Source organism: Melospiza melodia, chromosome 17 (genome assembly GCF_035770615.1).
Source record: "Melospiza melodia melodia isolate bMelMel2 chromosome 17, bMelMel2.pri, whole genome shotgun sequence".
NCBI lineage: Eukaryota > Metazoa > Chordata > Aves > Passeriformes > Passerellidae > Melospiza > Melospiza melodia.
Genome location: NC_086210.1, coordinates 11117920 through 11134842, shown reverse-complemented (window position 1 = coordinate 11134842; position 16923 = coordinate 11117920). Strand labels below are relative to the sequence as shown.

The 16923-nt window shown below is 47.9% G+C and overlaps 1 protein-coding gene across 1 annotated transcript; it reads left to right on the top strand.

Annotated features, from left to right (window-relative positions):
* The first annotated feature begins 8187 nt into the window (after window positions 1-8187).
* LOC134425974 (cTAGE family member 9-like) lies at window positions 8188-9239 on the top strand. The gene is made up of 2 exons (XM_063170973.1): window positions 8188-9118; window positions 9168-9239. The coding sequence occupies exons 1-2, from the start codon at window positions 8519-8521 to the stop codon at window positions 9237-9239; spliced, it is 672 nt and encodes a 223-aa protein (XP_063027043.1). The 5' UTR covers window positions 8188-8518.
* Window positions 9240-16923: the final 7684 nt, after the last annotated feature.

The following is a 16923-nucleotide window of genomic DNA, read 5'->3' as shown; positions in this document are numbered from 1 at the left end:
TTCCCGGCTGGGAGAGGCCCCACTCAGAGGGAGTCGCTGGCCCAGGAGAGCTCCAAGGGCTCCTTTTGGAGCGCTGTGTGCAGGGCCCCAAGAGAGGAGCTGCAGTCCCAGCAATGGCTCATCCTGGCCGCACTTGGCACCAACAGCTTTCTTTGGCAGTGTGAGAACAGGGATGTTGTGTTACTGAGGGAACAAAAACAGTTCCCAGGGCTGCTCCTAAAGGAACCAGGAGCTGGTTGGGGAGCAGCAGTGCCTGGAGCAGACAGTGTTTGTGATGAGCTGCGGAGGGGCTGAGCCCAGGGGCTGTTGGCCAAGGCTGAGCCCCAAGGAGCTGGCAGGGTGGCCTGAAAAGGGGAGGGGGGAATGCAGCAGCACAGGGTCCATAGAACCAAGGGATCATTGTGACACTGTGGGGCCCTGTGAGACCAAGGGACCATTGTGACTCCGTGGGGCCTCATGGAATCATGGAGAGCACTGCGACATTGCTGGGCCTCATGGAACCAAAGGGACAGTACTGACACTGTGTGGCTCCATGGAATGTAGGGATCATTGTGACACTGAGAGGCCCCATCAAACCAAGAGGCCATTGTGACACTGCAAGACCCCATGGAGCCAACAGTCCGTTGTGACATTGCAAGACCTCATAGAACCTAAGGGAGAGACCATTTGGGCACTGCAGAGCCTCATGGAACCAAGGTCCATTTTGACACTGAGGGAATCCATAGAATCATTGGGACACTGTGAAGCCCTATGGAATAAGGAAAGCATTGTGACACTCTGAAGCCTCATGGAACCAGTGAGACTATTGTGACCCTGGGGATCCTCACAGAACCAAGAAGACCATTGGGATACTGTGGGGCCTTGTGAAACCAAGAGGCCTTTGTGACACTTCAGGGCTGCATGGAACCAAAGGTCCAGGGTGATATTGCAAGGCCTCATGACCTCAGTGGTCCATTGTGACACTGGGCAACCAAAGGAGACCATTGTGACACTGCAGGCTGCATAGAACCGAGGGGCCATGGTGACATTGTGGAACTCCATTGAACCAAGGGTTCATTGTGACACTGCAGGCTTCATGGAACCAAAGTTCCAGGGTGACACACAGTGGCCTCCTGTTATCAATTGTCCATTGTGACACTGTGCAGCCAAAGGGAGACCATTGTGACACCACAAACCCCCAGGATCCAAAGGTCCATTGTAACATTGCAGGCTGCTTGGAACGGAGGAATCGTGTGTCATTGTGGGGCCTGGGGAACTGTTGGGATCATTAGCTTATCAGAGTGACCCCGAGAAAAGTTTAAAAGTCTCTTTTCCCAGCCTGGTGCTTGAAGAAGGAGTCAGGGCTCTTCATTTCTCGGTCTCAGGGTTGTTTATTTTATCTTATCTATTAAAATTTTTCTAGTGCCCTGCCGAGTTCAGCTCACAAAGACAGTCCGAGGCATTCTGCCTGCCCACAGGCCGGTGTTATGTCTTTATACAAAAACTATGTATACAATGTTCACAATTACTTTCCAAAACCTATCACCTATGTTAGACATTGAGCTTCTACTCTTAACCAATCTGTAAGTGCCAGCACCACAGCAGAAGATGGAGGCCAAGAAGAAGGAGAAAGGCTGTACACACTTAGTTCCCTCCATCTTGCCTCCTGAACCCCCATACCAAAAATGCAAAAATCTACTTTTCCACCCTGTGATAACTTCACTAATATTCTATTTAAACTGTTGTGGCTTGCTGATCTTCATACAAGGTTGGTAGTTTGCTCCACGGGTCACAATCAAAACCACAGGGGCATTTTGGGCTCTGTGCCAGGGTCTCTGAGACCCCTGACAGGGGTCTTGGCTGCTCAGGACAGCCAGAGGGATGTCCTGGGTCCTGACAGGGAACCACAGAGACCATTGTGACACTGCAGGGACTCATGGAATCATTGGGACCATTGTGACACTGTGGGGCCTTATGGAACCAAGGCGCCATTGTGACACTATGGAGCACCATAAAGCCAAAGGAACAAAGAACAGGTTTGGCTGGTTTTGCCTCCCATGGACTGCCTGACTGGTCCAACTGATCTTGGCATGTGGAAGGTTGCTTCTCATCTGCTGCTGAAATACTGGGGCTCTGTGCTTTCTTTCGGATGGAAAAGAACTGTCCTTCTTCTCCAGGCACCCATGGCCTGAATTGAGATTTCACCTCCAAACTTCCTTTTATCCAGCGATTGTTCCCATAGGAATACTGCCAGGACAAGTTTTTCTGGCAGTGGTTTTGCAAGGGTCACCTCCCATCTTTCCCCAAAACACTGGGGAAGGCCCCGTGTTTTTCTTTCTACAGGAAAGAATTGTGCTGCTTCTCCAGGTGTCTGTGGCAGAGATTGGTGCTTCACCTCCACAACTCCCCAGATCCAAAGACTGCTTCCTGACAAAATCTGCCATTCCTGACAAGCCTGGCTGGCCTTGGCCTAGTGAGCCTTTCAGCTGCTTTCCAAACACTGGGGCTCTGTGCTTTCCTTCCTATGGAACTGTCCTTCTCAGCCAGGTGCCCATGGCCAGAACTGGGGTTCCACTTCCAACATTGCCTGTTGTGACAGACTGGAGGAGATTTTTGGCTCAAAACATTTCATGTGGAAGGGGCAGGTCCAGCCTTGACCTGCCCTGGAACCCCAATCCCCCCAGAGCCTCTATCCAAGCCCAGCAGTGTCTGCCAGTCCCTGGCACAGCACAGGCAATGCTCCACAGCCACCTCTGCAGCCCCCAGCCCAGCTCCTGAGGGACCAAATGAGCCCAAGGCCCACCTGGGGGAAGGGCCCAGCATGATCAAGGGGAATTGAAGACTGGCCACAAGGCAAACACACATCTTGACCCTACCTCCTCTTGGAATTTCTATCTGTTCAGTGCTGGAATCCAGGAGTTGGTATCTGTGTTTGTGCTTCTCTGGATCTTTTTTTCTTTCTCTCCTTCTGTGTCGTCTTCTTCTGTTTCTGTACACCTGCAAATTTTGATTAACATTAATTTGGACGGGCTTAGAGTTTGTGAAGTCAAATGGGCCAAGTCAATGCTTTCAGATGTGTTTTTTGTTGATTGAATGTCTGTTGTAGTTTGACATGAGAAGAATTTAAAAGAGTAATACAAAAGTTTTGTGTAACTGACAATCTGTTAAACCACAAAGACACTGAACACGCCTCTGTTAAACACATATGTTAAAGATTAAAAAACCCAGGAACCTCCTCTTTCTTTTCCAGTCAACAAAGAAGCAGCAGGCCCTGGCCCCAGCCCCCATCTCAACCAAACCAAACCAAACCAAACCAAACCAAACCAAGCCAAGCAACCCTGCCGTGGGCTGAGCCCCTTCCCCCCTCCCCAGACCGCCCCCCTCCATTGGCCCTATTCTAACCAAACCAAACCCCAACAACTCTCAAACAGAAAAACAAAAGAGGCTACAAAACCCCAACCAGAACAAAGCTGGCCACGGCCACAGCAATTAAAATCTTACCATCAAGTCCCCTCCCCCAAGACAATTAAAACTAAAACCCCCAGAACCTACAACCCACACAAAATAACCCTACAACTAATATTAAACACAATAAAAAGCCCCAAAGCAGTCATAAAAGCAATCCTAATACAACTCACCAAGAACTTCTCCCACAAGTTATCAGTGGGTCAGGTGTAAATCGTTTCAATACTTCAATCCTCCCTCAACTAAAAAAAAAAAATAAAACAAAACAACAAAAAAAAAAGAAACCATAAAACCATAAAAGTCAGTAAAAAGTTAAATCCCTCCGCCAAAAAAGAAGAAAAAATACCTTTATCTTAAAACTAAAGTCTTCTTATAAGCTATAAAGAAAAAACTCTTTTTCTTAATAACATATAAAACTACGAAAAATTCTAATTATTCAAAATATTTCAAATTAATCTAAGAAAAACCTGCATGTTAAATAAACAAATGTTAAAATAACTGTAATTTTACAAAAAGTTTAAACAGGGGGAAAAAAAAGTAATCCAGTATCCCCAAGAGAAGATCTCCATTGTCAGAGATAAAAATAATTTTAAAAGAAAATAATAAAAAAAATTACCTTTAAACAACTCAGCTTTAAAACAATAGCCCTTAATTTGACATGACCCATCAACAAGCTGTAAAAAAGCTTGTAGTAATAACAACATCATCACAATAACAAAGATCCCCAGACAACTGTTATCCATGACAAAACTAAGAACAAAAAACAACCTATTTTTCCTCTTGTAAAAAAATCTCCTTAACCTTATAAGAAAAGCTCCTCCCCACAGTAAACTAAAAAAGTCGATTCTAGAAATAGTGAACTGACTAGAAATTTCTAGTTTACTTTCTTTACATTTTCAGTAAAATGAAAAAGATGTAAAGAAAAAAAAATGTTCTAAAATATTTATTTTAATTCTTATTACCTTCTATTTAATTTTACTTTTACTAAATTTTTATTCATACCCTTTTAAAATTTTAAGCCTACTGTACCTTTCTTGTAATCCTATCTCAAAATAAGATAAATACATAAATAATTAACCAGCACTAAAACACAACATACTCATCAGTACATTAATTAGGAAATCTCAAGATTAGAAAAATCTATAATTAACATATAAAAAGCACTACAGTGCCATAAAAAACATTTTGCCAAAGCTTCTCTCATTTTCCAAAGTTGCCAGTAAAGGCTGTTTTGTTGTTTTGAGTTCCTGAGAATCCCCAGTTCGTATATCTCTAGGGAGTCCAACTCACAGTACACAAGCAAGTGTAATTATTTTCAAATGTCTCCTTGAGAGAATTGTTTGGCGTTTAGGGGTCAGGGCTTGCGTGTCCTGCTTGGCCCAGCCCAGGCAGGGCTTTCCCAGCCACATTCCACACTCCATTTCCCAGCTGGAGCCGCTGCTGCCTCTGAGTTGTGCTGCCCCAGCCCCAGGGACGCTCTCCTTGTCTGCCCATTCCCCCACGGTCTCTGGGCAGGGATGGCCTCAGTGGGGGCTGCTGACATCCTCAGCACCTTGGAGGCTGCTGCTGAATTTTTCTGCTCCTGAGGCTTGTTCAGCCTTCAGCTCTTGAGTGCAGGAATTCAGTGTCCCAGGGCTCATTAAAATTCAGAACACCTTAACAACCAAAGCCTCTGGGAATAATTTGATTTCAGTTTCCAAATCTTGTGTGGTTAAAAAGAGAGATTTCAGAAGTGCATTCACCTGAATATGTTCTATTTAAAAATACTGTGAGAAAACATTTTTTTGGACCTATTTAGTTTTGGTTTTTTTCCCTGTTAATAGCAATCTCCACTTGACATTGAAACCAAGTACCTCCTCATGCAGTTTGAAGATATAAAAATCAACACCATTCATGGCTGACAATCAATCAGACTCTGTCCCTATCCCCACCCCACCATTTCCCCCATCCAAGCTCTGGCACTCAGAGCAGCCTTGTGCAAATCTGAGCTCCATCCAGCCCAGGCTGCACCTGCAGCTTTCAGCTCCTTGGCTCCAGCTACCACCTGCTTTCCTTGGAGAAGGAGCTGCCCAAGACACAGAGGGATGTTCATTTCTTGTCAGCCAACAAAGCCAAGGGAAGGCACAGCTCCATCAAAGGCAAAAGTCATTCTTCTCCCTGGCTCTACCCTGCCCCTGATCCCCACAGCCTGTCCTGTTTCCTTCATCCCTCCTTTGTCAGGGACTTTGTGGTACAAGGGAGCTCTGCTGTGGCTATGGAGGGAGGTCCAGGTGCCACCACTGGAGTGGGAATCACAACTCATCATGTTTGTGTCCTTTTGGGGGCAGGAACTGGTGAGACTCAGAGGCACAGAAAGTTTCTCTTCATGGCCAACAGACCATAGTGGAACAGGACACTTTAATATCAATTTAATATCAATCACACTCTTCCCTGAGCTATGTACAACAGCCCAGCAGTATCTGATGAGTCCACCATCCACAAGTGATTTCCATACCAGAATTATTTAGACAAATGTGGTTCTATGATTGATGTAAACAGAATTAAGTTCTTTTATCAGGATGCTCACCTAGATTGGGTGCAAAGCAGCTCAAACAATTCCTGATTTGCAAAGCTGTCAGTGGTGGATGGAGAAGGGAAGTCAGGCTTCTTTTGGTGTTGAGGAAATGCTGAAACCAGCCTGACTCATTTCATCTCCTTCTGTCCTGGCTGATCTCCCCGCTTTCCCCTTCTACCCATTGGCTCTTTTTTCCCCCTAGCCCCCTGTCAAGAGCCTGGCTCTGTGTTCTCCATCCCCTCCTTGCTGGCACTGCCAGACTGGCATGAGCCCCGCAGCCTTCCCTCCTCCAGGCTGGACAAGCCCAGCTCCTTCAGCCTCTGCTCACAGCTCAAGGGCTCCAGCCCCACCTTGGAGGCCCTTCCCAGCCCCTGCTCCAGCTGCCAGACATCTTTCCTGCCCTGGCCAACCCAACCCAGGCCACAGTGATCTGGATAATCCCAGTCCTTGGTGTCCTGGTCACACAGCCCTGGCCCCTTCTCCCCATGTCAGGCTCTGGGGTGGATCCTGTGGAACATCTTTTGGTGGAGGCTGTGGCTCCAGGTGGGCCAGGGGGATCCCGGGGGACAGGGACCCTGCTGGGCATGAACAGCATTGGACTTCTTGGGAGAAACTGTGAGGGGGAGCTGGGGCAGAGTGACCAACCCAGTGACCTGACACAGCCCTGCTGGGACGTCACACAGCTTCTCTGTTGTGGGCTTAAGATATCGTGTTATCTGGGAGATCTTGCGATATTACGCCTAACCCCTCTCCCTTTACCGTTGCCCTGCCGTTACCCCCTGTTATAAATTACCCCTGTTGGCAGTAATAAAGGCCATTTCACTGTCCACCACATTGGTGTCAGCATGTCTTGGTCTGTTTGGCAGGGGGTGCTGCCACAGAGCCGTGCTCGACCCGGGACACCACACTATAGCCCCTGTAGTGGCGGCAACAAGTGGTGCCGGGAAACTGGGATTGAACCCGGGAGTGGGAATCGCCTGGGTGAGGAAACGGCAACCGGAGCAGCGGGACTGTCTCCGACGGGGAGGACACTCCCGGAGGACCAACAAAAGGGGGAAAATCTCCCATTGGGAGCTCGGCGAAAGAGGAAGGCTCGCGCTAGGGACTGGCAGAGGAGGAGGTCTCGCGCCAGAGGACCGACAAAGGAGGAAGGCTCACATTGGGGCGGTGGAGGAGGAAGTCTCACGCCGGAGATTCTGCGAAGGAGAAGGGCTCTCGTTGCAGTCGACAGAAGAGTAAGGCTCGCGTCGTGATTGGCGCATGAGAAAGGCTCACACCAGGCTAGCGAAAGAGGAGGGCTCACGCCGAGGGACCAGTGAGGGAGAGAATGGAGTCACTTTTTAAGGTCATTTTTAAATTATGGGGCAGTGTTATGCAGGCTCTTGGGCAGGAGCGGGGAGAGTGAGGGGACGCCCAGGACTGCTTGCGGGAGGCGCCCCATCAGGCTGTGGGTGATTATGAGTCCACAGAGGGTGGTAATTTGCAGCTGCAGGAATGCCCCCGGGTAGAAAAAAAAAGATCATTTTGGGACGGGCTGCTGGAGGAAGCCTGAGCGGCAGCCGTTGATTCAGAAGTGCCGTGCGGGGCCGTTAGCCCAAGGGTGCGGAGCCCAGCTGATAAGCTGGGAGCGCGGAACGGGGCCCTTAACGCAGGACCGCGGAGCGAGGCCGCCATTGATTCGGGCTCCGAGGGAGCCTGGGCGGGGCCTCCGACCTACGCGCCGCGGAGCGGCGAGCCCTTGAAAGGGGAGAACACGGACGTGGACGCAGCCGCGATCGGCGGAGATACTGGAGGGCTGCAAGTTAACGCAGGCATGCGCGGGCACTACAGAGGGAAGGAGCACGGAGGGAAAGCTGACGTTGCTCTGAGTGTGTTCAGTCGGAGACCGCATTACAGCAGGAGGCGGGGCGAGCTTAGAGGCAGAGAGCGGCCCGGGGCTAAGGCAGAAGGAAGGTTCGGGAACCTGGAAGTCACCAGTCAGTCGAGTTCTGGGACTGACTTGGACTCGGACTGGGATGAGTGGTTTCCTAAGCGGTCCGCTGCTGATCCCGATTCTTATTCTGGCTCTTCTGATACAGAGGAAGAGGGAGTGAGGGCACATAAGGGTAGCCACCGCAGTCCTCCTGTTTGGGTCAAGGAACAAACCCCCCTCACGAAGTGGAAGAAGAAAAATCGAAGCAGTCGGGAAATGATACCTTGGTGGCTGAAATTCAGGAGAAAGTGGAGTCTTCAGAGAATGAAGAAAATCTATCCATTCACAAATTGATGAGGCCAAGTCCACCCTAAAAGTGTATCAGATTAGTACTGAGAGACTCAAGACATCTGTTCAAGATGCAGTAGATGAAAACAGCCATCTCCAGGAAAGTGAGAAACAGCTTTTACAAGAAGCTGAAGGATGGGGTGAACAATTTAGTGAACTAAATGAAGAAACAAAGATGTTTGAGTCTTCTAAAACAGATGTAGAAGAAGTTTTGAAAAATAGAGAGCCAAATCAAGTCACTGACACAATATATACTGAACATGAAAGACTGGAGTTCAGCAATACAGGAAGATGGTGACACTGAAGACAACCACTGGGACACAGATATAAAGGGGGAAACAGAGAATGGAGAGCACTTAGATGATGAGCAAAAATGGACTGTAAATAAATTGATCTATGCTGCAAAGTTAAATGCTTGTTTAAAGACCATGGAAGCAGAAAGAGACCACATGCATTCAAAAGTGTCTGATGAAAATAAAGCTAAAGAAGAACTTATGGAATGCATAGAAACCCTCCAAAGCCAGCAAGCTTCCTTGCAGTCTGAGAACGAATCTTTTGAAAGCGAAGTTCATAAGCTTCAGCAGAAACTTAAAGTAATGAATGACCTTTATCAAGAAAATGAAATGAAACTACACAGGAAGTTGACAGTAGAAGAGAGGGAGCGTCTAGAGAAGGAAGAAATGCTTTCTAAAGTAGATGAAAAAATTATTCATGCTGCTGAAGAACTTAACAGCTACAGAGAGCAAGCAAAGGACCTGGAAGAAGGGCTGGAGAGAACCATTCGTTCTTATGAGAATCAGATTACTTCACATGAGAAAAAAGCTCATGATAATTGGCTGACAGCCCGAGCAGCTGAAACTGCTCCAACTTTATTGGAAGGTCCTTTAAGGCTTTCACCTATGTTTCCAGGTGGAGGAGGAGGAAGAGGATCCAGAGGACCAGCTGCCATGTACGAAGCTGGAAGTGAAAGAGGAGAGCTGAATTCTGATAGATTAACTGATCCCCACAGACCACCATCAGATACTGGATCCCTGTCTCCTCCTTGGGAAAGAGAACACAGGATAATTCTGCCTCCACCAGGTGAGGCTTATGCTGATCCAGCTCATCCAGCTCAAAGACAAGGAAGATTTTTCCCTAATCCTCCAAATACTGGAAGACTTTCTAGACCAGCAGAACTACGAGCTTACAATGTTCAGTCTTTTGATAAAACAGATGGGCAGACATCTTCAGAACATAGTCCATGAAAGTTTTAGTGCTCTTTGCTTTTTAGTGCTCTTTGCAGATCTGGGATAGTTGGCATGCTTAGCACCGTAAATCTTTCAAATGCAAAATGTAACATGGCTCCGTTTATGCACCCCATTTAGAGTCTGCTTATGTTGACACAAAGAATAGTTTCAGTATGTCATGAGTGTCATTTTAATGCCCTTCAGAAATAATACCTGCATGATGGTAGATATTACAAAAAATTTGGTTGTTCTGGTGTGTACAGAGCCCTTCAGCTCACCACAAAATGGGAGAGACAAAGCCATATAAATATAAGTGAAATTCACACAAAATGGAAAAGGGATAATGGTTTGAACACATATACATTGTAAGACCTCCGTCCTTCCCTGACTGCTGTGTTTTCTTTTTTAAATTGTGGACTCTTAGGGACTGACCCTCAACAAATGAATACCTTAACTAGAATATTAGAGATCAACCCTGTTAGGAACTCTAGATGCTAATGAAATACAGATTATGTAAATATGTATGACTTGTAGTCCTTAAAAGAGAGTCTAAGACTTTATGGGTAATCACTCTCTGTGTTAGCAGATAGAGGTGCACTTTCCTCCTTTGTTTTCCCTGTGGTAGCACAAATCCTTCTCTCTCTTTGTGAAGTAGTCCAGCTGCTGTGGAAAGCCACCTCATGGCTGGTGTCTACCACAATAAAATGCATCATGTGTGAATCAGGCAGAACAAGGAATAGGAAATAAGGGGCCTGGGTGCAAACATTTCACAAATCTCAGTGATGTGGAGAAAACAAAGAAACCTGCTGAGTCCACCCTGTAGTGACTTTGTGGATGAAGATGAGCCCTGCCCACCTTTGCTCCTCACAACAGTGGTTCAGTCAAGCACTTGGAGCCCTGACCACCCAGTGCTCCCAGCAAGAGCATTTTTAGCTTGATTCAATCAGATTCTTTTCCCAGAGGCACACATGGTCCAGCTGAAGCCATTTAACTCTTTCCACTTGAGCCTGCTGAGCTTAACCACTCCCACCTGTCAGCCCTGTGCCCATCAGTGAAGTTCCTGGAGGAAAGAAAACAGCCAAGAAGCAGCAAGAGGGTGAAACAACAAATGTTAACTCAAAAAATGTGAATTGTTTGTGATTTCCTGTGGAAAAGCTTCAGACATCTAACCTCAAGCCAGAGGGATTTGTCACCAGGAGCTATAGACTCAGTCTCTTCAAGGAGGGGAGTATCTAGGATGGTGATCAAACTGGTTGGCTGCCACAAGGATGGTGAATAATTGCTTCTGAATGTAAATAATTACTTCTATATTTTCCTGGTCCAGCGTGTCGGACATATTCTGAACATGCCTGATGGTTCACCCAGGAAGGTTAGGAGGCATTTAGGTACTTCCTTAGACATCTGTGAACTGCCTAGACAGAAGGTAGGGGCCCAAATGCACAAAGTGGGACATGCCCAGGCAGGCAGAGGGTGGACTTGGAGCTCCCAAGTGAACTGATTTCAGGTACTGCTACAGAAGCCACCCAGACTGCTCTCTGAGAGTTCAGCTCTGCAGGGCTGTGCTGTTGCCAGCATTGACACAAAATCAGTAACCTGAACCTCAGTATGGACTCCAGTTTCTTTGCTATTCTTGCTGTGAACGTATTGTAGTAAAACTAGACCTCTGAATCAGATGAGTGGAAGAACTAAGAAGATCCACAAGCTAGGACAAGCTAATACCAAGGCTGTCTGAGTAATGGAAGCACTGGGTAAATGCTTGCAGAGTGTTTTACCATTTGCAGTCCATAAAAGCTGCAAACAACATGTGTCTAGCATACAATTTCCTGAATAGAACAATATATTCCCACTGTCCTTGAAAATCCTTCCAATCCCAGCCAGAGGATCACATGGAAGCTGTTGTAACTCTGACTGTGGAGGAGTATGCAGAAGACATTCACCAGTACCTCCGAGAGACAGAAGTACAGAGACTTTATACTTGACAGTGAAAAATGAACTAGGACAATGGGAAACAGGTTGGAGGCCGGTACTCGCAGGGCGAGGGTACGCAGCCATAAAGAAAGACAGTAAAATCAAATGGTGCCCACTCAAATCAATAAAACCAGACCTTCAGGGAAAAGACTAACGAAATCTTAAAAGCTTCTTTTGCAGGACTGGACCCTCAGACATCCCCATGGCCCACATGAAGGAACCTCCACTCCCAGAAGGCAGTGCCGAGTCATCAAGCAGCCCGATGGCAGACTACATTGGGGTCGTGAAAAAACCCAGTGAGAGGCTGGTGCAAAGAAGAACTGGGGGAAAGAGAAAAAGAGCTCAGCATTTGTCCCAAGTGGTATCCATCAAGGGGAGTTGGAACTCTGGCCAAGTTCTGACTCTACTTAGATGGAATACCAGTCAACTCAGAACTTTTCCTGCGCCAAGTGGTCCAAAGGGTGTTTTGGGGAGAACATGAGTCCGGACATGGGCTCTCCAAAACACCCTGGTTTTAAAGTCAAACAGATGACAGATTCTGGGAGGACAATTTGGTGCTATGATGACAACACATAAGCTGAGGAAGTCCTGCAAGAATGCTCGAAGTCATAGTTCAATCAGCCCTCTGACTGATAGCGCTGTGGTTTAAATAAGTTCATTTTTTTTTCTTATAAAACCAGTTAGAGATAGTTAGTTTTTTGTGTGCATTACATTGTTTAACTTTTCATTTGTTAAATATTTACACTCACAAGTTTGTTAAAAGTTGCTACAGTTGTTTGTTTTGTTGCAGTTACAAGTTTCTTACTGTCCCACTAGGCAGTTTTAACGTTACCGTTTCCTATGTTTTAAATAGGTCATGAAGGAGGGGGGGGAATGTGGGTTTACTATATCGTGTTATCTGGGAGATCTCGCGATATTACGCCTAACCCCTCTCCCTTTACCGTTGCCCTGCCGTTACCCCCTGTTATAAATTACCCCTGTTGGCAGTTAATAAACGCCATTTCACTGTCCATCACATTGGTGTCAGCGTGTCTTGGTCCATGTGGCAGGGGTGCTGCCACAGAGCCGTGCTTGACTCGGGACACCACACCATAGCCCCTGTAGTGGCGGCAACACTCTATGATGTCACAGCCTGTTCTGTCATGTCACAGCCTTCTCTGTGATGTCACAGCCCATTCTCTAATGTCACACAACTGGTCTCTGATGTTACAGCCAAATCTGTGATGTCATCATCTGCTCTGTGATGTCAGACTGCTGTCCTGTGCTGTCACAGCTTGCTCTGTGATGTCATAAATGCAATTTATGATGCTCTAGCTTCTCCATGACATCCTATCCTCCAGTCTCTGATGTCAGAGCCCACTCTGTCACCTCATGTTACCAGATTATCAATTATCTACACCAGGTGAGCTGACACCTGGAGCTTGTTCTCCAAAACCCCAGGCCTATGGAAGCCACACAATGCCCATTGTGTGAGAAGAGGAACTAAAAGTTTACCAGCCTCCTGCCAGCTCAGCCTGCCCCACTGGAACATTGGGGTACACGACCACCAGGGACCACCAGAGAGACCCCAGGACAGAAGAACACATGGGAAAAGGGGAGGGGAAATATGTGAATGATTTTGGGGAAATTATTATCATATTTATGCTTAGTCTGGGAAAATCAATGAATACGTGTGCAATATACAGAATATAAAGAGAAACTTTCCTTTACTCAGCCTGCACGGCTTTGGGAGGAGCTATCCCCCATGCATCCAGCTGCTTCTTAATGCTATACTGGGGTTAAGGATTTTTCTGTTTTACCGAATTTTTGGTAACACTTCCACTGCCAAGGACAGATCTATCTCCTGCTGTTCACAAACAAAGAAGGGCTGGTGGCAGATGTGGGGCTCAGAGGCTGCCTGTGACCATGAATAATCAAGTTTTCAATGTTCGGTGAAAGAAGGAGTGGCAGCTACCAAACTTCCACACTGGAATTAGGAAGGGCAGACTTTGACCTGTTTAGGATGCAGAATTGGGGAGTACCAAATAAGTACTGATTTTTTGAAAGAGAAACAGCCCTTAAAAACAAAGGGGACTGGGAACATGGACGCATGTCAAGAAAGTAATCTTAAGGGGGAAGGAGCAGCCTGTCCCAGTGTGGCAGAAGATGAGCTGGTGAGGAAAATGACTGGCCTGGCTGCCCATGGAGCTTTTATGGGAATTCAGGGGAAAAAAGAGGACGCAACTTTTGACAGAAGGTCATGAAACTTAGGAAGTGTTTAAGAATGTTATTTGGTCATGCAGAAAGAAAAGTTGAGGGGCGAAAGCTCAATTAGAGCATTACCTGGCCACTTCTGTAAAAAATAATAAATAAATGTTATTACAAATAAATTAATAGCAAAACATGGGATAAGGAGAACATCTACTAGTTTTTGGATGCAGTGGAGAATACAGTAACTAAAGATAAAGAAAAGGCTAAGCTACTTAGCACCTTGTTTCTCTCAATTTTCAATATTAGCACCGGATTTCCTCAGGACAAGTGTTCTCCTGAACTGGTAGATGGGCACAGGGAGCAGAACAGCCCCTGTAATCCACAAGGAAGAAGTTGTTGACGTGCTGATCCTCTCAGATGCTCACAGGTGTCTCTGGGAATAGATGGGATCCAATCCAGGGGGATGAGGGAGCTGTGGATGAGCTCCCCAAGCTGCTCTCCATCATTCCCCATCAGTGCTGGCTCAGCAGGGAGGTCCCAGAGGACTGGAGGTGCCAGTGTGAGCCCATCCCCAAGATGGGCTGGAAGGAGGAGCTGGGGAACTCCAGGCCTGTCAGCCTGACCTGGGTGCCCAGCAAGGTTATGGAACAGATCACCTTTAGTGCCATCAAAGGGTGCCCACAGGATGGCCGAGGGGTCAGAGCCAGCCAGCGTGGACTTCAATATCTGCACTGATGATCTGCATGAGGAGACTGATTCCAGCATCAGCAAATTTGCAGATGGCACCAAGCTGGGTGTGAATGTTGATCTGCTGGAGGGTAGGAGGGCTCTGCACAGGGACCTGGACAGGCTTGATCCAGGGCCCAAATCCAACAAGGTGAGGTTGAACAAGACCAAGTGCCAGGTCCTGCACTTTGGCCAGAACCACCCCTGCAGTGCTACAGGCTGGGGACAGAGTGGCTGGACAGCAGCCAGACAGAAAGGGACCTGGGGCACTGTTGGACAGCAGGCTGGCCAAGTTGAGCAGGAAGAAGAACATGGGTGTGTGCAGGTGGTGGCTGCAGGCTACGGCGCTGATGATGAGGCCGTTGCCCAGGAGGGCAGCCAGGGAGATGCCCAGCAAGAGGCAGAAGTGCAGGAGCTGCAGCTGCCGCGTGTCTGCCAATGCCAGCAGGAAGAAGTGGCTGATGGAGCTGCTGTTGGACATTTGCTGCGACTGGGCATGGGGCCCTGTTCATCGAGGAAAGGACAGTGAAGTGTTAGACCTGTAACCAAAAACATTTCTCATACACCCTCCTCTGTAACACACAGACATGGTACATGGTCTTCAGTTTTTTTGGGTTTTGAGGTTTTCTTTATAAAGTCCCCCCGTATCTCAACTGTTGCTGCTGGATATCAGAAACACACAGAATTTTTCTTGCCCTCTGGTAGAATTTAGTGAGTTCCCTGAGGCAAGATGATGAGTGGTGACTGAGGGGAGATGGTTTGTCACTTCATTCGGTTTGGAGTTTCTCTGGGCTTTCTCTTTTCTCAAATGTAGGATGTTCACTCTCCCATGTTTTCCTTAGAAAGCCCCAGGTACTGAGAGCAGATGGATCCACCACAGCCCAGCTCTACGTCTGTAGCCAAAGACTCACTTTGCTCATTTCACCAACCCAGCAACATTTTCACTGTCAGAGCACCTCTGCATTTCCCCATCAATCTTATAACTCAGAGATGCTCTAGGACAGGTTTGCACCCAGGATTGAATCTCCCGGCTTGGACTGAAATCTCAGGGAGACTCCCAAGTGTCCTTAAGATGGCATTGGAATGAGGGAGGTGCAGCTCATTCCCTGGCTGCACTGACAGCATTGCCCAGAGCCGGGCCTTTGGGGCAGTGTCACCCTGAGCCAACTGTGCCCCCTGCCAGAGCCCCCAGGGCTGGGCAGCTGCTCCCAGCCCTGTGCTCTGCAGAGGGAACTGGGCCCGGGGCTGCAGAGCTGCCCCACGGCTCTGCTGCAGCTCTGCCTGCACAGGAGGGGCTGCACGCCTTGGAGCCCCGGCCCTGAGAGCAGAGGCTAGGCTGAGGGCACAGGAGGGAAGGGGCTTGTTCAGAGGGAGGGGCTGCACTGGAGGGGATCCTGTGGACATCTCTAACCTCTCCCTGCCACAGCATCTCTGGGCTTTCTTTTGCCTCCCTCATTGCCTGATCGTCTCTCTGCCTCCTGCAGATTTTCCTCCTGCAGGTGTTTCCCAGTGCCTGACCTCTCCCTGCCAGCACTCACAGACCCCAATTCTCTGTGCACTCTCCTTGGCCTGACAGAACCCTGCCTGTTTGCAGGGCACTGGCTGGGCCAGGTTCTGTTTGCAGCTGGGAGAAAGGAAAGCTCAGACTGAGCCTGATGGCTCCAGCAAAGGTGATGCTGGTGCTGTCCATGGGCACAGTGGCTGAAAGCACATTAGGGATCTCCTGTGAACCTATTGATCACTAAAAGTAACACTTCGGATGTTTCTGACACTTTTCAAAATTAATAATAATAATTCATAAGCAAGTTTTAGTATTTATCTTCTCTTGGCTGCCATTCTCCAATAGTAGGAAACTGAATACATACTTAGTTATTGTAAATGTCCTCCTTTTTATAAAATTCATTATTTCGGAAATATTCTATGACTGATCAGAACCCCTCAGCATATCAGACCTTAATGAGCATTTCACCTCCGCTGCACCAGAAATACTCAGAGTTGTACTCACAGAGTCTGTAGGTGTTGAGATGTTCCAGCTTTAGGAGATCATTCCAGGAGTTGCAGCTGCATTGTCCTGCAGCCAGAGGCTCCTGTGCCAAGGGCTGGCAGTGATTCTGCCCCAGGCACTTCTCAGCATCTTCCCAGCCCTGACTGATTGAAGCTCTCTGTGCCTCTGTGCTGTGCCCAGGATGGCTGCAGGCAGTGCCCCAGCCCTGCTGGGCTGGAAGAAGAGCTGCTCATCAAGAGAAATGTGCTTTTGAAGCTCTTCTTGGTTACCAGGAGCTGCCTCTGTGCCAGCAGCCCAGCCCAGCTCAGCAGCACAGACACAGCACAAGGACTTGAATGAGCCTCTGGGGCTTTGTGCTAAGGCCCTGAACATCAGTCCCTGAGAGGGAGCTGAAGAAACTTCTCCAGAACTCCAAGTCAGAATCCAACTCCAAAGTTTCTTGGACTTTTAATGGGTCCCACTGAGGGACATGACAGAGAAAGTGTCCCCAGGCCCCAGGCAGAGCAGAGAACTGGAGGCAGTGATGACAGGTGGGGACAAAGAGAAGCCA